Source organism: Danio aesculapii, chromosome 19 (genome assembly GCF_903798145.1).
Source record: "Danio aesculapii chromosome 19, fDanAes4.1, whole genome shotgun sequence".
In the NCBI taxonomy this organism is placed as follows: Eukaryota; Metazoa; Chordata; class Actinopteri; order Cypriniformes; family Danionidae; genus Danio; species Danio aesculapii.
This window is the reverse complement of record NC_079453.1, coordinates 8846443-8871954: the sequence shown is the minus strand read 5'-3', so window position 1 is coordinate 8871954 and position 25512 is coordinate 8846443. Positions and strand designations below refer to the sequence as shown.

At 35.7% G+C, this 25512-nt stretch overlaps 1 protein-coding gene across 3 annotated transcripts; it reads right to left on the bottom strand.

Annotated features, from left to right (window-relative positions):
• Window positions 1-956: 956 nt before the first annotated feature.
• On the bottom strand, window positions 957-19570 carry brd2a (bromodomain containing 2a). Of its 3 annotated transcripts, none has more exons than XM_056479597.1 (12): window positions 17421-19570; window positions 14616-14910; window positions 13636-13773; window positions 13315-13459; window positions 11986-12188; window positions 9761-10255; window positions 9554-9682; window positions 7621-7854; window positions 7252-7514; window positions 4411-4733; window positions 1189-1317; window positions 957-1107 (listed from the first exon to the last, which is right to left on the bottom strand). In XM_056479597.1, exons 1-12 carry the CDS (start codon window positions 17450-17452, stop codon window positions 977-979), a joined length of 2517 nt encoding a protein of 838 aa, XP_056335572.1. In that variant the 5' UTR covers window positions 17453-19570; the 3' UTR covers window positions 957-976. The 3 variants fall into 3 exon arrangements, with proteins under 3 accessions (XP_056335572.1, XP_056335573.1, XP_056335574.1); XM_056479598.1 differs by having other exon boundaries at window positions 7633-7854; XM_056479599.1 differs by having other exon boundaries at window positions 18933-19570.
• Window positions 19571-25512: the final 5942 nt, after the last annotated feature.

Sequence of the window (25512 nt, the reverse complement as noted above, 5' to 3'; positions counted from 1 at the left end):
TGCGCATGAATTCTCCGAGCAAATAATTATAAACACTAAAACAAAAAGCAGATCGAAAGTCAAAAAGCAAGATGTACAGAACAGTATTGATCTCCACAGCTCATGACTCAGCTGTGTGTCTGATAGTGCATCTAATACTCGCATCTGCTCCGCAAACCAGCACTCAAACCACACGATCGTTCCAATAATTTATGTATTCAGAAAAACAGACGCTCATGTGGCCCGGCTGAGTTCACAGAGCCAGACTCGGCAAGTTTGCGTACGAAACAATGAAGATTTTGAAACCCAAAATAAAGCAGGCAGGATGGATGGAGATCAGATTCAAGTTTTAAAACGCCACTAAAGCCGACAGATCACGCGGTAAAACAGAGACAGGGCACATACTGTCCTGTTCTCCATTATTACGGGGGATTTCATGTGAATAGGTGGAGCTTCTCTTATTTATTTATTCAAATGCACAACACATCCATGTATGTGCAAAGTGTGTAAATCCACCAGCAAAATCACTGGTGTCAATGGCACATGCTCACACACACACACACTCGCTCATGCAAACAAAAGTGACAGCAGTTTCCACTCCAAGCCTTTTGTTTTCTTTAGGACAAACGATTCATATTTTACACGGAAAAAGAGGGAGAGAGAGAAGGAAAGCAACATAAAAGATTCACAAAAAGAAAATCATTGTCTTCCCTACCAGGGAATTGCTTAAAATTCTTCTTTATAAAAGAAAAATAGATATTTATATATCTTTATACAGGTATATACACAGAGTGAAGGAGGATGAACTAACGGAAACCAGTCTCCAATCAGACAACAACTGCCCTGCTCTGATTTTCCCCATCAGCTCCTCCTCCACCCTTTATTTTTCCCAGAATTCTCTGTGTAAAGAGAAAGCCTGCTCTTTATTCATCTCTCTCTGCGTCGTGATCTGGGATGGAGTGCATGTTTTTTTCCCATCATCATCATCATCATCTGCTCAATCTGAGTCTGATTCACTGGTGTCAGAGGATGAGGAAGAGGAGGATGACGATGAAGAGTCTGAGCTGGAGCTGCTGGCGCTGAGACGAGACGCTACTGCGTGAGGCTCCACCGCTGACGGCTTCTCCGCTGAAATACAGAAAGAAGAGGTCATTCACCATTCTGCTTTAAACATGATCATGAGTGGGTGTTCATCCTCAGAGTCTCTACCTTTGGTTTTCTGCGGTTTCTTGACGGAGTTGAGTTGTCCGCTGACGTCCTGCAGTCTCCGCTCCAGCTCTCTCTTCTTCTCCAGAGCCAGCTCCTCACGAGATTTACCTGCAGAGCCTTTTACTGCCACTGGAGGAAGCACAACAGACACATTTGGTCAAATCTACCATGCTGGGTCTAGTGTTTACAGTGTCTTTATACCTTTTATACGTTTGTTTTTTGGGGAAATGTTCAGTGTTGGGCAGGAGTATCGCTACAAGTAGTGATGCTACTAGCTTAACTATATTTCTCAGTAGCGTGTCAGTAGCGTCGCTGCTCTAGAAATCAAATAGCTTTTCTGTAGCGAAGCTATTTTTTTTAGTCAAGTAGCGCAGTAGCATCCACACAAGCTACATTTACCGATCGCGGATCAATAAGCGCCGGCACCGAAATTCACAGAGCTGTGAGGCGAGTGTCTAGCCGATGAAGGTAAACGATCATGATTTCATCTTCTTCCTGTTTTTTGGTGGTCAACAGCAAACTTTTTGGTGCATTACTGCCAATCATTGGGCTGACACGAGAAACTTGCTTGATTGAAAGATGACTGAGGGAGAGGAGTTATATACTGTAGTAAAAGCTAAAGTATACTATGGTAATTACTATTAGTTCATGATAGTTACTAATGATACTACATTATGTAGTGCAATTCATTAATGAAGAGTTGTAAAAAAAAAAAATATATATATATATATATATATATATATATATATATATATATATACACACACACACATACACACACACACACACACACACACACACACACACACACACACACACACACACACACACAATATAACCTTCATTCCAAAAAATATTTCCCTTTACTCTAAATGACTATAGTATTTTAAATGTGTAACAGCTGGTTTTATTGGATGTTTTGTTTTTGCTGTTATATACTAGTTTGTTTCTGTTTAGTACAGTATTATTTACAGTAAATAACTGAACAATTCTTATTGATAACTAACATATGATTGACTTTTGCCAAGTAGCTTTTAGCTTAGCCTGCTACATTTCCCAGAGGGTAGCTTTAAGTTTAGTTAAGCTACATTTCAAGTAGAGTAGCTCAGCTTCATTACTACATTTTTCAAGTAGCTTGCCCAACACTGGAAATGCTGTATGTTGTCACCATTAGTCAATCTTTAAAATACAGACACCCAAAAGTAGAGCCAGATCGAATCTCCAGACATTTCTTGCTATTTCTGCGCAGAATTTTGTAAAAAAAAAAAAAAAAATTTAAATGAAAGAAATCTGCAGATTTATGTGGAATGACTTTAGGAGTATTGTAACTAAAAACTTAATATATGAAATTAATTTAGTTTAATGTTTACAACGCAAACCTAAATAGACACACCCATTTACTGAATGTTATGTCACCAAAAATAATTGCCACCCAGGTAAATATTCATGTGTCTATTTTTGTTTACAGTGAGTCCCAAAACGTTTAAAAAATGTTATCATTATTATTATTAGTACTATTATATATATTTTTTATTTATAAAAATGTAAAGTGATTTTATAACATATCCACTTAGGTGGCATTTTTTTGTAAAAATATAGTCTGTTATCTCAAACATTTAACTACACATGAACCTGAGTCTTATTTCAGTTTGCTGATGTATTTCCAACTGCATCAGAATAGAGTGGGCGGAGTTTTATTTTTGTGCTCCTCCTCTCAGCTTTCGCTTGCCTAAACTAATGAGGGGTGTGGCTAAGCATTTCACCCAAACTGTCAAACTGACAACTTAAGACAAATGAAGTACGCCAGCAAAATAAACATTGTAAATTTAGTTTTCACCTGGACATTAAAGAGTAATGCTATCAACAAATAGGTCATAAATCTAAATTATTTCAATAGCATAGCATTTACCAAAATAATAAATCTAATTTAAAATGTCCCAGTTGCAAAAAATGGAAATTAAAACAGTAAACCTGCAAATTGTTAATGCTTAAATTCAGCAGATATGAGCAAAACTGATAGTAAATACATTTTTATACTCGTATAAGGAGATTACTTTAAATAAACGTTGCTCTTTAAAAGTTCCATTACGAAAAAGTACTAATTTCCTCAAAATAATCATAATAAATTCAAGCAAAAAGGATCATGTGACACTTAATCACTAAAATATTATTCTTATCAACATTTTTAGATCTTACAGTTTTATTGCATTTCTGATTAGTAAGTGCAGGCTTATGAAAGCCGTCATAATGTTTCCTGTTGTCATATAATTAACCTCTAGTCAACGTTGATGTGCGAGTCACACAGTGAAGGAATGAAAGAACAGTATTGTGTTTGTTCACAGGAAGAGTAAAGAGCAGATGATCTAACTGTGAAGTGTGCTGAATAGCATAAGGCGCGGCAGCACAGTGCATTATGGGTTAAACTCTCGTTTTAGATTACCATTAGCGTCTCAACTCTCAAACAAGCCTTTTAAGCAAATCAACCGTACAGTTAAGGCAAGACATGGCAGGAAGGTGAAAACATTAAATAATATTTAACAGCATATTTTCCCAGCCGATGGATTACATTCGTTTTCTAAAATAGCTTTGTGTTTAAATATGCAGATGAAAGATTCAATTAAAATGTCTTGTGCATAGATTAAGCACTAAAAAATCTAAACTTTGGATGGAGTTAAATTTTTTTACATCATTTTTTTTTTATCTACTTATCACAAAGAAATAAATGTAAAACAAAGAAAATACTGCAAAACAGACAGCAAACAAGCTTCCTATAATCTGGAGAATTCTGTATGATCAAATCCTTCAGAATATAGACGTCAATAAGTTTGGTTTATGTTGGAGCAGCTGAAGTGGAGGTTTATGGTTTAATGCACGAGGAAAATAAACAATCTCTAAAATATATATATATATATATATATATATATATATATATATATATATATATATATATATATATATATATATATATATATATATATATATATATATATATATATATATATATACATATACATACACATATACATATATTAAAATAAATCTACATGCACAAATTGATCAAGCGGCAGGAAAAAATGGATGTTTTACTTTGGTAAAAATAGCTTTGAGATTTTTGCCTCTAATGGATGTCATTCTTTTGTTATGAAAAGCCAAAAAGCCCAAAATCTCAAAGTGTGTTCCTGTCTGCTGCATTTCCTCTTAAAAGAAGGATTTGACTCTTACCGAAAGGTTTTCGTGGTTTCTTGCGTAAACACATCATGACGTATCGCTCCAGCTCTCTCAGTGTGGATGGTTTGAGCGTCTCGAAGTCGATCTCGATCTCCTCAGGGTTGGTGTCTCTCAGCGAGGGCTCTCTGGATTGAATGATGTGAACCACGCGGCCCAGTTTCTCCCCCGGCAGGCGGTTGATGTCCAGACTGAGCTGCCGCTTCTCGTCGTAGCTCATGGGACTGGTTTCCTCTTCTTCCTCAGAGTCGTAGTGAGGCGTGAGGCCACTGTGGCTCAGCGGCGGCGGAAAAAACGTGGGCTGAGCTTTCTTAGACGACCTGAGGAAAAGAAATACGTTTTTATGATTAAGATTTGTAAACTCTGATTTATTTCAGCTACTCTGGGTTTCCGCAGGCTTGACCAAGTCCATTTTAAAACTTCACTTATTAATGAATAGTATATGAGATTGAAAATTACATTTTGGTCTCATTTGTAGTTGTAATAAATATATTTGGATTAATAAACAAAGTACATCTCGTACAATATACAAAAAATATTAAAACAAATGAATATTTTAAAGCTGTTGGAGCATTTCAAGGAGTCCTAAACCTGATTTTCTGAAAAATAGCCTCATTTTACAGCTCCCTAGAGTTAAACAATTGAGTTTTACCATTTTTTTCCCCATTTAGCTGATCCCAGGGTCTTGTCGGAGAACTTTTAGCTTAGCTTATCATAGATCATTAAATCAGATTAGACCGTTAGCATCTCACTCAAAAATGACTAATGAGTTTCAATAATTTTCCTATTTAAAGCTTGACTCTTCTGCAAAGATTAAGGTTACTCTTTAAGACTCTTCTAAACCCAAATTTCAGCAAGTCTGGCTTTCTGCAGATTTCAAAGTCAAATTTTTTACTTAAGATTAACAAATATTTGAGACCTACATCATGATTTTGGTCTTTTTTGTAGTTGTAATAAGTACACTTGGAGAAGTAAACAAACTACAACATCAATATAAAAACATTGAAATCAATCAATATAAAATATGAATCAATATAAAAACTAAAATGAAAACATTGAATATTTTAAGTGCTGTAGGAGAAGTATTATGAGTATTAAGCCGGATTCATATTCAGAGCATCTGGATTATCTTTGCACTGATTTGCAAACATTATGGCCTTGATTAGTATATTAAGCTCATGGTTTGCTTGGTTGCATAAAAATGTGGCCTAAATTATTCACTTACATTTACAAAAGAAGGTCTCTTAAGTTACATTTTTGTATGTCCCAGCAACAAATGGTTCTTGGTGGGTTTGCAGAACCACTGGTCAGTGACCTTATTCTTTATTGCTGTAAAATGAGCCTGAAAGGCCTTTTGTTAAATTTAATTGGTCAGAATATCAGTAAACAATGCAAGATGTATGCCTGAATTAAATAAAAACATTATTTTTGTTACATTAAATCCCATTTAATTTACAATTCCTCTGTGCTCAGCTAGACCATTGTGTTTTACTGTAATTAAGCAACTCAAGGCACACAAACAAAATCCCCAATCTCATTGGTTGGCCCGTTTAACACACGTCAAACCAAAAAAACAACATGGCTGATAAGCATGAGTGAAAATCATTCCATGTGAACAGACCTTTAGCGTACAAACTAAACTTTGGGGTAGCATTACATGGACATAGCAAATATGAACACTTCTTTAAAATCTTTTAAAACCCATACTATACACCTACACAGACGTGTAAAGTAACAAATTACAAATGCTCAAAATACTGTATTTGAGTCGTTTTTCTCTGGAATTGTAATTTACTAAGTAGTTTTAAAAATGTGTACTTTAACTTTCCCTTACGCACATTTTTAGTGCAGTATCGGTACTTTTACTCCACTACTTTCCTATAACCTGCAGTCACTTTTTTATTTTTTTCTTTCTATGGGGATTAGAAAAATCAGTCCTGTGATTTCTGTCCAATCAAATCGCACAGAAGGTATAGAAGGTAAATTGCATCTTAATAAACTACCTCAAGACATGGGCGATTTATAATTGCAGCAAACTGTCTGGAAGCATTAAAAAAAAAGTCCAAGAAGATGTCCAAAATCTTTACACGCATTGACCCAGAGGCTGTTTAGATGCATGTCACTGATGAGAAGATGACGGATGTTTACCGTATGATGACTGAAATGGCCTTAAACACCCAGCAGCCAAAACATAACGCCAACGTAGTGGGGATGTTTCATTTTGTTTGTAATCGAAAATTGTGACATCAGAACCCAATGTCAGACCAACGTCATTGTCCAACATCCAACGGCTAATGTTACAGCTTGATGTTGTGTGGACGTTACCACTATGATGTCTATTAGGTGTTGGATTTTGGTTGCCATACCTGACGAATAAATGTCAGTATTTGACATCAATATGACGTTGGTTTAAGATGTTGGATTTTGGTCACTTTCCAACACAACCTAAAATCAACATCATTTGACGTCATTATTGGAGATCAAAATAACGTTGTCCTTAGATGCTGGATAGATGATGAATTTTGGTCATCTGACGTCATGACCTAAATCTAACCTAATTTTAACATCTTATGACGTTGTGTGCCTGCTGGGCAATGACTAAATGCACTACAGAATGTTACGTTTACAAACATCCACAAATTACATATAAATGCATCAGCTTTTTACAGCCTAATACTCACTACTCTTGAGGGCTACTTCTATTTGAGTATGACTTTTCAGTACCCTTTCCACCACTGCTATCCACAATACTTCAGTGAATATAGGATATTATAAAAATGAAGGCCTAAATTTTTACTCTTGAATCAGACTTGGTAGATAAGGTGAACGGAGACGTACTTGCTCTTGTTACTCTTCTTGTTGGAGCTCTTCTTGCTCTGTGTTGACGTCGCAGCTTTGCTGTTGCTCCTGCTCTTTGGTGTCTTGGGCAGTTTGGGGATCTTGGCCGGCCGCATGACCACCTCATCCTCAATCACGCTCCTGCTCCGCTTATGCTTCTCCGGTTTCTTCTTCTTCTTTTTGTCTTTCTTCTCCTTCTTCTTCTTGGGTTTGATGATGGGCGTGGAAGACAGCGCCGCCAGCTGCTCATGAACCGCCCTCAACTGCACACACACATGCGAGTCAGTGAGCGTGTAAAACTTGCGGCCACCGCAGGGCTCAGATACTCAGTTTAAGCCATGTATGCTGGGGAAAAAGCTCAGCCGCTACCTGTGTACACACCTGTTCCTGAAGCTGGGCCAGGCGATGCGCTCTCTCTTCCTCACTATCAGAGCTCGGGCTGCTCTCACTCTCACTCTCGCTGCTCACGTCACTCTCTGAGGACGAGGAGGAAGAGGAGGAGGAAGAGGAGGAGTCACCGCCTAGACCTCCGCCCAGGGATGCAGGTGGGAGAGACTCCAGGGGCTCGTCCGGCATCTTGGCGAAGCGGAACTCAAACACGTCCTGAAAGACAGAGAGAAGACATTTTTAATATTTAAGCATGGACTTTTAGTGCAAGCTAATTAAAATGTGTGTTAATGGACGTGTAGTTATGGCTGCCTGAATAATCATATTTTAGTTGCAACTTTTCATGCTTTTCTTTGTCAAGACTGAAAACACATCTGTTTAGCTGTGCCTTTACTGAAGGAGCACTGTTCTATGTCCCACAGATCGCACTATTATGACTTTTTCATGCCTTTAAAACCAGTTTTTACACATTTTAATCTGTTTTAAATCGTTTTTATTGTTCGTTTTAATGTTCTTATACTTGTATTTTATGTTTCATTTTTTCCTGTTTATGTAAACACTTTGAATTACCATGATGTATGAAATGTCTACAGAAATAAACTTTCCTTGTCAATTAAGTATGGTGGTCCCAAATGCTAGTTTACTGAATTTATTCTAAAATATTATGAAGCACTTACAAGTTCTGATTGGGGTTGCCGTTTAAATCCCACAGTAAAAGCTGTTCGTCTATTTAAAGTGTATATTTTACACTGTTTTATTAATCTTTCCAATCTGGCAACAAAGCAAATGAGCACTCTTTTACGATGCACATCATCTAAACATAACAGCAAAACTATATTGGAGTTTTCCATAGTGATCTGCATTTGATATTCTGTTTTAATGAAGCTGTGTGCTACTAAATCTGCCTTTTTATTATAATAAAAAGTGTTAACAAAATGTGGAATTAATATTAGTGTTTTAACATTTAAATTTTTTTTTATTATTTTAAGAGAAGTTCCTAAATGTTTACAGGTATCTTTTTAGAATGATTGTTGAGCTGGCCAAAGTTAGTTAAAATATTATCAGACATTTTCCCCATGTGATCCAGTATTTATATTTATTCCAATAATAATTTAAGAATTCATGCGTAAGGAAATGGTTTTTACATGCATACCTTTCAATTTAGGGTCCCATCAAATCCATTTATATGCGTTTCCCTTTTCCGTTTTTCTGGTTTCTGTGTTTTCACGATTTATTAAAACTTTATCAGCAGAACTGTATCAAATGAAACGATGAATAAAACTTTAAAACAATTTAACCAATCTTTTAAATTGTAATCAAATAAAAATGCTATTATGGATTTTTTGTTTCAAATTTTTCTAATTTAAACAGGTACACCATAATAAATATTTGCTGCAGAACTTTAAGTTAAATCATTTGTTTTTATTTAGAAGGGTTGTACCGAGAGTTTATTAGCAACATGAATTAACTGGCTGTTGTCATGGTTATTTGTTGCTAAAATAATCCATATTGAATAAAAATGTCCAGAGTCTATTATTATCTAGATATGGATATTTTATATCTGTATATGTTTATATCTGTTCAGATATTTTTTACAGAATTATTTTTAGATCTCTTTTTTGTGTATATATATATATATATATATATATATATATATATATATATATATATATATATATATATATATATATATATATATATATATATATATATATATATATATATATATATATATATATATATAGTTATTATTGAACCTTAAGAGAATGTATTATATGACTAATTCCAGCCTTTTTAATTTATGCTAACATTACAAAATTGAAATGCATTTCTCAAATGACTAACTATGATAAACTATCTTGAGTATAACAGACTTAAAACTCAATCATGCAGCTGTAAATGCAAATCTCCCTACCTGTAGTCTCCGGGCCATGGCCACCACATCGTGATCCGGAGGATTGTACTTGTAACAGTTGGAGAACATGAGCCTGACGTCGGCAGCAAACTGCAATGCATCCCTGTACTCTCGATGATCCATCTTCCTCTGCAAGATTGACAAACAAACATGAACATCTGATCCATTTTACATCCTCACAACACACTCAGACCTGTTCACACGCACCTTTATTGTGCTCAGATCCATGGGATACATGATGATATCGTAATAATCGTGTATTCCCAGTGAAGACACGTCCACTGGCTTGTAGAAGGGCCAGGCGTAGGCTGTATGCTTCTTGGACAGCAGCTCTTTGAGGATGGTGCTGCAGTATCGGAGCTGCTGGCTCAGCTTTCCTCGCCGCACTGGCTGGTGTTGGTTCTGAGAGTCAGGCAAGTCTTTCCGGGGTGGTTTGATGGGCCGGCCACTGCCACCTCGTCTGGCTGGAACTTTGTCCTCCAGAGCCATGCCCAGGCTGAGAGACAGGCTCTGTTTGGAGTCCATGTCCATAGCGGAGAGGGTGAGCGGGGAGTCTCCACCCAGACCCATACCAATCCCCATGCCCATTCCCATACTCATTCCCATGCCCATACCCATTCCCATGCCTCCTACACCCAAAGTGAGGGGCATGACTGTGGTGGTGGGGGTGGTCGTGTCTGCCTTGCGTTTAACGCCCTTTTTCTATTGAAAAGATGGAGAAAGATTAGCTCAACTCATCTAATACATGATTTCTAATTATTACACTGAAGTCAAATTCAAAACTTTAGGATCATCATGAATGAAGTTTCAGACATGCATCACATTATTGTTCTTATTTGTAGTGGTAATACAGCAAATTGTACTTGAAATAGTGAAAGGAGCAACTTAAACCCCACAGAATCAAAACATTTAAATCGATAACAGCTCCAGTGCTAGATGGTGATTGGCTGAGTCGCAGACTGAGCAGTTGCAAAATATTCTACAAACACACACCTGTGACCTCACTACACCAGTATTGCTGCACCAGTGCTTGCTGCAGTATCTGCATTGCTTTTCAACCACTTTGTTGCAACCACAACCACGGTTTCAGAGGAACTACTTTGTTTAGTGGAAGAATAATGTTTTAATGCCATTATATAATTTTAGGTGCTTTGTTTAATTTTGTCATAATATGGCTTCTTGTGCTTTATTGCTCTTATAAATCATTTAAAAGTGCTGTTGGAGAATTTCATTGACTACTAGATAAATTGGAATATAGTAGTGCTGGGCTCAAGTTTATGCTAGGCAAAAGTCACGATTAATTACATCCAAAATAAAAGTTTACATAATATATGTGTATTATATTTATTATTTACATGTGCAGAGTATATACAGGAATCAGAGAGTGAAATTCAATACCTTTCAACACCTTTCCATACATCGAAACCTTAAAACCACTTTTCAACCACAAACACTGGAAATGTTTAACTTACAGTATTTTTACTGAATACTAATTTAATACTAATCCAAAACTAAAAGATTATTCATATACTGAATACAAATCTATTAAATCTAGCTAATTCAGCAGGTTGGCACCTATAGAACTGCGGAAATAATGGTGTTGGCTTGGTTTCTGCAGTAAACAAAGCAGTGTGATGTCAAATCTAGTAGGATTTTATTGATTTCATAAACTACACGGCATCCTAATATTCACAGATTTAATTCAGGCAAACTTTAGCATACAACCATACCCTGCATAATCAAAAATGATATAACATTTAATACCTTGCAAAATAGCATTGAAGACTTAAAGGGCCTTAAATTTCTCTACGTTGATTTTTCAACTTTTAATACTTTTTGTCCCAGCGAACACTCTAATGTGATAAAAAACTATATATACAAAACAATTTTGTTAGATATTTAAATGTGTATATATAATTTGTATCACATATGCATATATATAGAATATCTAAATCTAAATAAACATTTTATCAAATATATTCAATATTAAATACACAGAATATGCACATTTAAATTGTCAAAACTTTTATTCTGGACATGATTAACTTTTGTCCAGCAATAATATCAATAGAAATAGAAATATACAGAAATTAAAGGGAAATTTCACCCAAAAATGACTTCCATAGTAATTTATTTTCCAATATGGAAGATGGTGGGTGTCAGCAACCAGTATTCTTCAAAATATCTGCTTTTATGTTCAACATTCAATCTTTTCTGTTCTACTCATAGAGGTTTAAAAACACATAAGGGGGAGTAAATCATTTTTGGCTGAACTATCCTTAAAATGACCAAGAACTCAATCATTCACCTAATGTAAGGGAATTTAAGGCCTAAAATGTTTGATTTTGAAATTGTAGATGTTGAGACTCAGCGGAAACCCTGTAGTATGTTGGCGTTATATTGCATTTAAAAGGAAACTGTGTTAACCTCACCTTAGCAGTGGGTTGTGTAGGCGGGAGGCCCAAAAGCGCAGGCGTGCTGTGTAAAGAAGGAGGAGGAAAGGTCTTGGTTATAAGCGTCTGCGGTGGTGTAGAAAGCACTGAGTCTGGGGTGTCTGGAGTTGGAGGAGAGTAGGCCAGCTGAGAGAGAGAAGATATAGCAGGAACCTGATGAGCTGTTGTGATCCCACCCGAGACTGAAACAGAGACAAAACATGAAAATAAGAATGAAGGCAAACATCAATAAACAAACAGCACCATTTGACCCAATTTGATACGAATCTTTTTAAAAATACTCAAGGATTTTAACACTATTAGATAGATAGATAGATAGATAGATAGATAGATAGATAGATAGATAGATAGATAGATAGATAGATAGATAGATAGATAGATAGATAGATAGATAGATAGATAGACAGATAAACAGACAGATAGATAGACAGATAGACAGAATTACGCAAGATAGATAGATAGATAGATAGATAGATAGATAGATAGATAGATAGATAGATAGATAGATAGATAGATAGATAGATAGATAGATAGATAGATAGATAGATAGATAGATAGATAGATATAGATAGATAGACAGACAGACAGAATTAGGCAAGATAGATAAATAAATAGATAGAACGACAGATAGACAGATAGATAGACAGATAGACAGAATTACGCAAGATAGATAGATAAATAGATTAGATAGATAGATAGATAGATAGATAGATAGATAGATAGATAGATAGATAGATAGATAGATAGATAGATAGATAGATAGATAGAATTAGGCAAGATAGATAAATAAATAGATAGAACGACAGATAGACAGACAGACAGACAGACAGACAGACAGACAGATAGATAGATAGATAGATAGATAGACAGAATTACGTAAGATAGATAGATAAATAGATTAGATAGATAGATAGATAGATAGATAGATAGATAGATAGATAGATAGATAGATAGATAGATAGATAGATAGATAGATAGATAGATAGATAGATAGATAGATAGATAGATAGATAGATAGATAGATAGAAAGAATTAGGCAAGACTGATAGATAGAACATAGATAGAATTAGGCGATATAGATAGAACAACATAGAATTAGGCAAGATAGATAGATTTAGGCAAGACATAGATAGAATTAGGCAAGATATAGATAGATATCTTTATAGCGTTCTATTAATTTATTTAGGACTAATTCTGGTGACTTTAAAGGTCTGTAATTTACAAATTAATAGGAACCTTAAATAAATTAATATGGTATATAACTGAATGTACAGAAAGAATATAATGTTAACTTCACCACATCCTTACATAATTTTTGCCCTTTTTTAGGTTTGCTTTGTTTTCCCCTGGGGATAGGTGCAGGAATCTCTTCCTCCAATTCAGGCATCTGTGCAACCTTCTGCAGGAAAGCCTTCTCTAGAGACTGAGCCATCAGGACGATATCATCTGTAGGCTTTAATAAACAGACGACTTTAAGATCACATGACAGTCTCTCTAGACACTGATGCATGCAACTCGCACCACAGCAGGCCGAGTAGAAGACCTGAGCGACTTAAATGGAACAAATCCAAGCGCTGCAGAAAAACAAGTCTGAGAACTTTTTAATCAAACAGAAATGAACCGACTGACCTTGTTGTAGATGTAGCAGTTGGTAAACATGGTGTTGAAATCCTGCATGCACTCGCTGGCACTGCGGTAATAATTGTTCTCCAGTCGCCTCTTGATGGTCCCCATGTCCATAGGCTGCTTAATGATGTTATAATAATCCTGCGTGACACAAGAGAGGCTTTAATATGACAGCAAAACCACACACTGGAGCTGCAGAGTATGGGGGAAACTGACATTAAGATATGTTGTTTTTCTGGAATGCAGGAACACAATTTGACCAGATTCTTGAACAGCTCTATTTAGTTAATGGTTTTATAATGCCTGGTATGATTCTGTAGAGGAGCGCATATTCATAAATTAAAAACTAAAATTAAAGAGTGTTTTAAGGAATTAAACAGTGCTTTATGGTTTTCTGGAGAGTTGAGTTGCATAAACAAAATGTAAAGACAGTATTCATCATAGAAATTAATAAAAAACAGCATCGTTATAGTCAAAATCATTTTAATATCTTGTGTCTAAAGGCTTTCAAGTTAAAAAAATTATAATTTCTTCTTGGTTCACTTACTACAAACCAGTTTGAGGATTAGTTTTGTTCTGTTTAACACACACACACAAAAAAGATATTTGAAGAATGTTGGAAACATGTAACCATTCACTTCCATATTTGTTTTTCTTCTATGGATGTCAATAGTCTCAGGCTTCCAACATTCTTCACAATATCTTCTTTTGCTTTCAACAAAACAACTGTTTGGAATATGTGGAAATTTAGTAAATGACAATTTTCGTTTTTAAGTGAACTGTCCCTTTAAAACACTTGCAAATGATAAACTTTCACTTTATTATGGTTATAACTCTGTAATGAGCTCTACCACACACAGATCCTTGAGTTTAAACCTATTACTTGGGAATGGGATTACTCGCATCATCTTGTTAAATATTTGAAACTATTCAGAGAAATGTCCCCCGAACACTCCATTTTTCTGAAACAACAACAAACTTACGGGGAGGTTGAGTTTGGCAGCATCTACAGGCTCATGGAAAGGCCAGGCGAAGTGATGCCTCCACAGCGTCTTCACTAAAGCCTTCTGGAGGAACTGCAGCTGATTGGTCATTCGGCCTTGTCGAGAGGGGTCCCGCACAGAAGGCTGAGGGGGTCCAGATTGAGCTGCGTGTGGCAGAGCGGGTCCCTCAAACCCTTCGTACAGCAGCGACGGCTTGCGGATGCGTTTGCCGGGTCCAGAGATGGTCTGCTCCATCATGGTGAGCCCCTGCATGCCGTCGAACCCGCCCAGAGAGCTGCGGAGAACGGGTACATGGAGATGAGGCATGCGGAGAAACCCCAAGAGTATATAATTCATATTGGAATATTGTTTCATACCGATACCAAGTATGGCCATAAATATAGAATTTATTAACAATAAATAATAGAACAGCGGAGTGATTTAATGATGTGAAACTTGGTGAGTCATCCGTGATCGGCAGCTCTTTATAGATCTCAAAGGTTATGACTAATCATGTTTGCCTTATAAGCAACAACCATAAAGACGGAGCTGGCCCTTCAGCGGGTTATCTGTCCAGGCATGGGTGAGTTCTGCTGAGACACATTCCAGATCGATACGCCACAGTTCAGCTGGAAACCGGGGGCGTGACCTTCAATAGACCTAATTACCCAGATCGGGTTGTGTTTGTATGTTTATCTGAGGCATTAGCCAATGGCTGCGGGCCTTTAAAACAAACAGTATGAATGACAAATCAATTATTCCCTTAAGCCTTAGTTTCACTAACGATTCCCCCAAAACAAGTTTTATTTTTATTAAAGCTTCATATATATATATATATATATATATATATATATATATATATATATATATATATATATATGCGCATACATGCATATGATAGAAAGTAAATGTCCTCGCCTTACAACATCTACCCACAAACTTTTTATTTATCGGCATGAACATATTTAACATTACATTATTTAACTAGTCTTAAAACCAGAGGAAATTAGCTACTACAATGTTACTTCACGTATTTAGTAATGCCTCAAGAGGAAATTTTAAATGCCCTTTCTACATTATACTGTAAATGTAAAAAATGACAATACTTTAGTAACAAAAGCATAGTGCATTCAACATCCGTGTTAAGAATCTACTTTCCTCTGTAAACTTACCTTCTGAAGCCTAACTGTTTAACTGTTTTCTTCATGCGCATCCCTTTTTGGGATTGTGTACACTGGGACTGCTCTGATGGCAATAATGATGCAATAATTGCAAATGTATTGCAAACATAACGTTTAGTAAAGTAAAAATAAACAACACTTGAGGTAGGTGTTCACTCTTTCTACATATAATGCTGCTCATACGCCTTCCAGACAGTTGAAGGGGTGCATACCTGCCCCAGTAAGGACTGATGATGAACACTGAACAAACTGAAGAATGCTGAATGCAGACAGGCTGCCACATTTTTAATAAAGTTAAAACATACCACTTCCCTCAGATTAAAAAATGTACTAAATGATACAAAAATCACAATCAGTTTACATAGAAAACGTTTTATTTTCAGTCAAGAAAAATGTTGGTTTACAAACAATATTTGAATAAATAAAACATTGAACACGTCTAATTATTGTCTCTAGTTTATGATGGTTGGGAGGGGGCAGATGGCAGGCTTCATGCGGCTCGTTTAACTACTCGCGTTGCTAAGCAACCAAAAGCGAAACAATTACACGAATTATTATTCAGCGTTGTGCCATTACATTTCACAAATCATTGAGTCGACAACAAAAGCAACCGTGATGCGATCTAGAGGCTCGAGCACGAAGCTGCGGCCTTCCGCGCGTTAAATGTTGACAAAAGTCCACGTGGTATGAGGCGGAAGCTCAACTCGAACATGGGTTTCAGAATGGCTAAAGCATTAGGTAACGTTAAACTATTTTCATGCCAAGTTAGACAAAGTAATCTCTTCGCATTCGCATTAACAATGCCAAAAATTAATTGCAGTATTAAAATACTGTAACGTGTGTGTTAATTTTTGTAGCCAATACTCGACCATATGGCCTAACGTTAAATATAAACATATGACAGACATATAAACACGTGCGGTTAAGACATCGATAACAACATCTTTCAATTTCTCGAGGTAGTAACGTTAACGAAACGTTCCCAATTAATTTCACAATATGGTCACTGAAACAGTCGAGGAAGAAACGTTGAGGCATCGTATCAAAATCTGCACTCAGATAACGAAAACATTGCAAATATTAAACCAACTCGCATTTAATAAAGACACCGCAACTTCTAAGACTGAATAAGAGCCTGGTCGCTGATAACGTTAGCTTTAGCAAAGCATGCTAATTTCTCTTTCGCACACTATCCTGGTGTGTTTTACGACAGACAACACATTACTACAGTTTAACCATCTGAGAAATGACTGGGTTTGTATTTTTCTAATTTGTCAGTTTGAACATCATAACATAACAGCCGTCATTGTATCCACTACCCGTGTCAGTAAGCGAAAGCGCGCCTGCGCACTAAACACCGGCAGGCGGCAGCTGCTCGTTAAAAATCACACTTTAAAACTTCAAGACTATCCCAAACTGACGCCGTTTACATTTAGTCCCCTCAAGCTCAGACACCTGAAAGCAAAAGTAAAGTCTTAATATTCCGGTATCTCATCTGATGCTATTGCGACAGGTCACAAGTGATTAATTTAAAATAATTCCGAAAGATGCCGAATTAGGACAATGCTCCAACAACATTTTTCCTTCACAGAACAAGTGTAATGTCATTTAGTCCAACCGGTACCTGTCAAAGGGCGGGCTAAGAGCCGTTTCCATCGGGATGGATCCGGATTCTGTTTATAAACCGGTTTCGCTCGAATATCCGAGTTTCACGGCCTTGTTTTTCTGACTTCCTCTATCCTCCAGCTCAGAGCTACAATGAAATGGCGACGCTGAGGCTCCGCCCGACTTTTTATAAACCCATCGACGGCTCCATTGGCTGCTGTAACTCCATACGTACACGCCTACGCGTATTCTACAGGCTAATCTCGCTGTCAGTCAAACAGGCCACGCCCACACACTTCCCTGAGCATGATTTGAGGATTTAAACCAGATTATTTCGCAAAAAGCGCTTGTCTATGCAACAATATTGCTACAGTTATGAACCCAATATTTAAGAAAACTATTTCGTGAAAAGTTTTAAACGCCTAAGGATGCGATAACATTCCCAGAAATTCAGCGTTTCTCAAGCGATCTGTGTTACGTCAGAAGGCTTCGCTGATTGGTTCTCCAAAACTAAGGCGCGATCATCCAGAGCAGGTTGGAAACACGCCATTGGCTCACTCGATTAGTCACGCGCAACAGACAAATGCGGCACACACACGTACAGATCAGCTCGCTCTACAGCATGTTCCTCATCGACTGTCTGAAAAAAAATCACTTTAAAAACAGACCAAAACTCTTAACGACTAAAGGCAAAGTAGTGATATTGGTACATCCAACATTTCTCCCGAACAAAAAAACCACCCCGAAGCCAAAAAAAAGCTATTTTTTTTAAATCACACATAAACTGACTACATACTGAATGGTCAAACAGCACGAAGTCAAAAGGACAAAGTGAACATGCGATATCCTCTGTGTCGATTTAACATGGCCTACAAGGAGTGTCCGCCATGAAATGACGCAGCAACTTTGGTTCATCGAACGACGACTTGCAGTTGTAAAAACACGATTAAAGAGCTAAATGTGTACAAAAGACACCAAATGTGACCAGAAATCATTTAAATGATCGAATTAGGATGAGAATATACACACTAATACACGAAATAAGGAAGAGTGTATTAAGGCCAACGTGGAACTCTAAACCACTGCCAAAATGAACGAACAAAAACTAAAATATGCTTGATTTTGCCATATTTACAAGCTAAACGAAAACAACTTAAACTTATCGAGTTTCTTTAAAAAACGTGTTTTAGAGAGCCATGTGCTGCGCATATCAAATTAATTTCTTTTGAGATATTAACAATGTTAGACGCTTAAACGTGTTTGATGACGTAAAACAACGTATAAATTAAACGAGTTTCAAATTTAAACGGTGTAAATTAGCACATTTTTAGAAGAATATACAGCCGCCCATCCCCCACTTCCAAGGTTACAGATTTGAAACAATGTCATACAATGTAGGAGAAAAAAATACATTACCAAATCGTCTGCTATTAATAAATTAATCAGATTTAAACGATTACCCTTAAATATTACAATTTTACAAAGAACGATTTTTCCTTAATAAAATAAATCTCTATCTCTTAACATATACCTCTATCCAGCTTAAGTGAATTAAAAAGAAAAAAGAAAAACAAAACATGTCGAACTCCTCATTGTTGGAAAAAAAATCCTGAATTTCTTCTTGTCTTCAGCCACGTTTCTTTATTCAACACATTTCCCTCAAACATGTCCGACTTCTTCTTCCCCAGTCATTGGATCGAAGTGGGGGGAGGGAGAGTCATGTGATTAACCCACACAACTACTCGCGTGGCTTAAAACCGGTTTTAAGCGGGAATTCCAGTAAACGTGTCTTCTTTTTCAAATACATTACACAGCAAGAGCATCCACTAGCGATTAAAGACTCGATTAAGTAAAATCCACAACATGTAAACGCATAATTAGTCAGCAATGTTGATAAATCCAGAACAAAGAAGACATGGCTATCGCTGCCGCGCCATGATTGGACAGTGCCGATCACGTGTCTCGCAAACCATCGCGCCATCGCAAAAAATAAACCTGATTATTTCTTCGCCTAGATTATCTTCTTGGATAGTGTAATCCGATTCCATATGACTCCATTCCAAATGCTCTGAATATTAAAATTCAATTCAGCAAAAGGCGCGACAGAAAGTTTATTAGGAGCACGAGAAATCCATGTAATCAATAGCTTTCATCTCCCCTGAATGTAATCCTTTGCGCATGTGCAGTTTCCTTAGCTCCCTTCCCCCTCGAAACTTCACACAATTGACAAATGTGAGCTAAAAGAAGAAACTTGTTCTTGTGAATAATTATTTTTACTTATTGCAAAATATAGCTGCACTAATAGTATAAGTCTGGGAACATATTTAATACATCATTATAATGTTCAGTGTTGGGTAAAAAAAGTAATATATAATGATGGTAAGAATATCTCAGTCTTTAAAAAAAAACTTAAAATGTAACAAACACATTTACTTACTTAAAAACGATTTAAGATGGTAATAAATTACTTTTAAAAGAAGTGTAACCCAACTGTGATGTTGTTCGATAGTCAAATATTATTAGGTCTTCTTGAAATAGCTAATTGGTAATCTATGTTACCTATTATTTATTATTGCTGCCATTGTTTTGCAGTAAAAACAAAGAATAATTTTTACATTATTCGATTCAAACAGTTACATCACACTTTTACATTTTCATTAGTATTTTTAGGGTTCAAGGGAGATAAATTAAGGTTGAGATCCATAATATGAAGATTTTTTGGACAAAATAATGTTTACATGTGTAGATAAAGGGAATATCTACTCATGTAAACATTATTTTGTCCAAAGAAATCTTCATATTACGTGGCCACATATGTGGACAGCACATTTTAGCTCTTATGTCTTATATTTTGTTACAGACATACAGTGTCATCCTGCAACTGTTTTGCAGCATATGAAATGTCCCAAACACTTTTAACTGTCCAAAATGGGCAAAAAATGTTTGTTTTTACTGATAGTCAAACATGTTCAAAAAATGTGTGTATGTGTTATTAATGCATTAAAAACAGTCTGGAAAAAACTGCTGTGTTCAAGGCAGAAATAAAGAGTTTTTCATACTATTACACAAAGGTGAATTTGTGGAAATTCAGACCACAAGTCCACATATATGGACATAATTCTTCTCTAAAAGTACATCATATCAAAAACTGATACTTAGGTTTTATTCTAATTAGGTTCCAATAAGCCCAAATAGTAAAGAGAAATAAATAACAGCTTGGGCCTTAAGAGGGTAATTTATAGTTTAAAATGCAAATTAAAAGTATCCCTAAAACAATCAGGTAGTGGTCAGGTAGTAATTTGACTATGGTATACTAAAACAACATCAGCAGCACAACAGAAAGCAAAACACAAGCCTGTGCTGTCATTCATGACCCACACAACTAAACAGGCAACATTAACCCAGTCTGACTCAGCGTCACAAGGCAACTTGGCCAGCAGGGGAAACCGTTGCTATGGAGGCTTTGCTCACACTCTCTTTCTTTTTCCTAAAAGCTAGCTTTTCTTGGCAATAGACGCTGTGCTGAAGGGGAATGCTTTTTTTACAAAGCTGCATGATGGTTGATCTACTTTTTTGTTGCTATTTTGATCGTTTTATTTTTGGTGTTTTATCTTCTATACTTTAGATTGGAATGCTTGAACATGTTTGTGTGTAATTTGAAGGCTTTACCATTTAAAATAATACTCATAAACACATTATTGTAACATAAAATATAAAATAATTTGTTAAAAACTTTGCACACGTGTTTTGCTCACATGTGTTTTACTCATTTATTCACCCTCTTGTGCCTCCAAAGCTTTATGAGTTTATTTTTTCAGTTGATCACAAATCTAAATATATTAAAGAATGATGGAAACTGATAGCCATTGACATCTATAGGGTAATAAATACTATGGCAGTCAATTGATTTCCCACATTCTTCTGTATATCTTTCAACATAAGATAGAAACTCAAACAGGTTTGAAATAAATGAAGGATAGAATGATATTTTCTAATGTGAACTATCCTTTTAATTAAAATACCCCTTTAAAATGTGTAGTAGTGTTTGTTTTTGGCTTTTACTATATCTTTGAAAATGCCTGTAATTAAACACAGGTTTTCCTGTTGATCAATTAAAGCAGGGGTAGCCACATGTGGCTCTTTGACCAAAAATACGTGGCTCTCCAGCTGTCTCTCTTCAATAATATTTTAAAGTTTAAATAACTATAACTGTCATTAGAAATCAGTTACCTGTTGAAAATACAATTATAATTTCTTGTAATGTATTTTTACAGCAAAATTAGTAAGAACTCAGTTTTTAATCAAAGTACGAACGTGCGTGTGTGGCGCTATGGATAAACTTGAATCATGACACCAATAAAGAGAAACTTACACTTTTATTTTTATGGACTTAAATTCAAACAAAGAAAAGAAAAATATATATAAATTGTCATTTCCTCCTTTATGGACTTGCTCAACATGAAATTCTTCATATTTGTTTATTTTTTAGTTGTGCAGGGACATAAATGAAGAAAAGACATAATAAAAAAATGCTAAAAAATTCATTTTCCAAAAAAATCAGAAATGGCTCTTTGCTGAAAAAAAGTTCACAACCCGTGTATTATATATATTAAATATTTTCTTTAAGCTTAGTCCCTTATTTATCAGGGGTCGCCACAGTGGAATGAACCGCCAACTATTCCAACATATGTTTTAAGCAGTGGATGCCCTTCCAGTCACAACCCAGTACTGGGAAAATCCCATACACTCTCACATTCACACACACACACTCATATATTGCGGACAATTTAGTTTATTCAATTCATCTTTAGCGCATGTCTTTGGACTGTGGGGGAAACCGCAGCACCCAGAGGAAACCCACGCCAACACAGGGAGACCATGCAAACTCCACACAGAAATGCCAACTGACTCAACCTGGACTCGAGCCAGCTATCTTCTTACTGTGAGACGACAGTGCTAACCACTGAGCCTATATTATATTATATTATATTATATTATATTATATTATATTATATTATATTATATTATATTATATTATATTATATTATATTATATTATATTATATTATATTATATTATTGGGTCATTTAAAGGGATATTTTCCCCAAAAATTAAAATTTACAGTTCATTTAATCAGTAAAACATGTTTTAGTTGATACTGGTAGTTGGTTATAATATAAGTCAATGGTCACCCTTTTTTAAAAAGTTTTTTTTTATAATTATTGTTTTAGGACAGAGGTAGGGAACCTGTGGCTCTTCGACCAAAAATACGTGGCTCTCCAGCTCCAGCTGTCTCCCATCAATAATATTTTACAGTTAAAAAAATTATAACCATCACTAGAAATCAGTTTCCTATTGAAAATACAGTTACAATTTTTACATTTCGACCAATGTACGTGTGCAGTGCTGTGAATAAAATTCAATTGCGACACCAATGAAGGGCAAATGCATGCGTGTGCATGGTTAACATAAAAAAAGTTGTTTTGCCCTTTATTTACTCAATAATAACAGTAAAATATTATTTTTTGTTCTTCAAAACTAGCGAAAATTAATATAACAATAATATATGTTATTTAAAACTAGCCAAAATGATTGTGGCATACTTTATTATGAATTATTTGAAGTCTAATTTTTTATAGTAGTAAAATGTTTGTTTATTTTAAATTATTTTGCTTTTCAGAAAAAAAGAGTTATTTACCAGAAATTTAATTTAATTGTCCTTTCTTCATTCATGGACTTGCTCAACATGTGTTCATATTTGTTTATTTTTAGTTGTCCATGAGCATATATAAATGTTTTGTTTAAATCTGTGTTATTTATAGTAGTAGTATATATTGGAGTGCATAAATGAGTATATATACCCCAATGGCTCTTTACAAAAATGCATTCGCCAAAAATATCAGAAATGGCTCTTTGCTGAAAAAAGGTTCCCGATCCCTGAATTAAAGCATCATATTCAATAAATTGTTAATTCGATAAATAATCTTTTCTGCAGAATCAGTTTCAGTCTTTTAAAGAAGGTGTGTCTTAACGCCATTCTGCTGCAACTGCTGCAATCTTTTGAGCTCCTCTATGGGCTTATCTGTGAAGATCATGCTATAATTGTAGCGCTATTAACAGTGATTCTCACAGCTATTTGCACTTCTATTCTGAACTCAGACACAATGAACCCTGCGACTTCACTCAGCACAGGTGTGAAGTGTTGGTATGCAGATTGCAGAGCCATTGTTGCATTATCACAGTATTTCACTTGTACAATAAAAAAAATCCAGCTACCCATTTTAAATTATGTCTGAAAAAATAAATAAAAACCAAGATACAAATAAAATTGGCATCTGTGATTCAAATCACTTTCTGATTGGAACATAAAAGCCTCTTTTTCATTTTTGCTTTTATTACAGATTATTTAACTGAAATACTGTTAATTTACATACATAATTTGATAAACCATCAGACAACATCAGAAAAGGAATCATCTTTCATCTAAACAATCAATCAGGCATTATAAAATGCTTCTTTTGTTATAAAATCTTGCATAAAACTGGAGGAATGAAAAGCAGAGGTAATCCAGCCCTGTTTTAGCAAGTTATTATTATTACTAGGGTATTCTTGTTGCTATGAATGGTTCTTAATTGTACTTGTCTTTTATCAGGATTATGAACCAATAAAGAAATAAAATCCAACTGAGCTAGAAAACAAACTCTGATGACTTTCTATTTGTACAACAGCGACATCTAGTGTACATTATGGAGAAAAGGTAAAGAAGTAGTTTCCTTTTCTCCCTCTTTCAAGACTTCAAAATGTTCACAGTGGAGTATAACATTGCATTTGGCACCCTATTGTTAGCACAGACTATTTTTTAAACTATAACAGTATAATATTAGCGTAATTTAAGATTTAACGAAGTGCACTTTATATGACTTATATTAAATTAATTTAGGCAACGTGGTGGCGCAGTAGGTAGTGTTGTCGCCTCACAGCAAGAAGGTCGCTGGTTCGAGCCTGGGCTGGGTCAGTTGGCATGTCTGTGAGGAGTTTACATGTTCTCCCTGTGTTCCCGTGGGTTTCCTCCGGATGTTCTGGTTTCCCCCTCAAGTCCAAAGAGATGTGGGTACAGGTGAATTGGGTAAGCTAAAACTGTCTGTAGTGTATGAGTCTGAATGAGTGTGTGTAGATATTCCCAGTGATGGGTTGCAGCTGGAAGGGCATCAGCTGCATAAAATATATGCTGGATTAGTTGGCAGTTCATTCCGCTGTGGTGACCCCAGATTAATAAAGGGACTAAGCAAAAAAAAAAATGATTGAATGAATAAATTTCTATCTGCAAGAGAGATCTGGAGAATTAGGGCAAGCTGAGGTACATTATAAAATGGCCTTGTTGTAATTACGTTGCCCTATTGAAAAAAAACTGGTTGGCTGGTTTTAGCTGGTTGACCGGCCTGGTTTTAGAGGGGTTTCCAGCCATTTCCTGGTCAGGCTGGAAAATGACCAACTAAAACCAGCTTGACCAGCCTAGCTAGGCTGGGAGCCCAGCCAAAACCAGCTATGTCCAGCTTAAACCAGGCTGGTCAAGCTGGTTTTAGCTGGATTTAGCTGCTCATTTTCCAGCCTGACCAGCTAAGACCAGGCTGGAAATGGCTGGAAACCAGACTGGAAATGGCCAAAACCCCTCTAAAACCTCTGAAAGCCAATATTTTTTTTTAATGTCTTGGATGTGTAATGTGAACAATAATATACTTTTATTGGGAGTTGAAGGACACTGCTCTAGTGGAAGCAATGATCCATGGCTGGAATGTCCAATGATTGATCTGACTTGGGAAACAGAGGTGGCTGATTATATAGGATTTATTAAACTACGGGCACTTTTATGTCCTTTGATTATATATCCAAAAACATACATAATTAAGTTCAAATTCCCCTTTCTTTTTCAAACTAACAATAAAACCTACTTTAAAAATTAACCACCTTTCTATTATATATATATTTTTATATTATTCAACCTCCTTTTAGGTGTCAAAATCACTATTTTCACCTTGTCGCACACCCAGAGTTTTAAACTTCAACAATGAAAATAACATTTTTAAATATTATTTATCTGGTATCTATTAATGT

What these genes read in the sequence shown, in the direction of transcription:
- brd2a (XM_056479597.1), bottom strand. Translation starts at nt 17,452, where the DNA reads ATGGAAACGGCTCTTAGCCCGCCCTTTGACAG. An exon ending in CTTAGCCCGCCCTTTGACAG is followed by an intron (nt 14,911 to 17,420) that starts GTACCGGTTGGA and finishes CGTTCTCCGCAG; the next exon opens with CTCTCTGGGCGGGTTCGACG. An exon ending in TAAAAAAGGGCAAAAATTAT is followed by an intron (nt 12,189 to 13,314) that starts GTAAGGATGTGG and finishes TCTCTGTTTCAG; the next exon opens with TCTCGGGTGGGATCACAACA.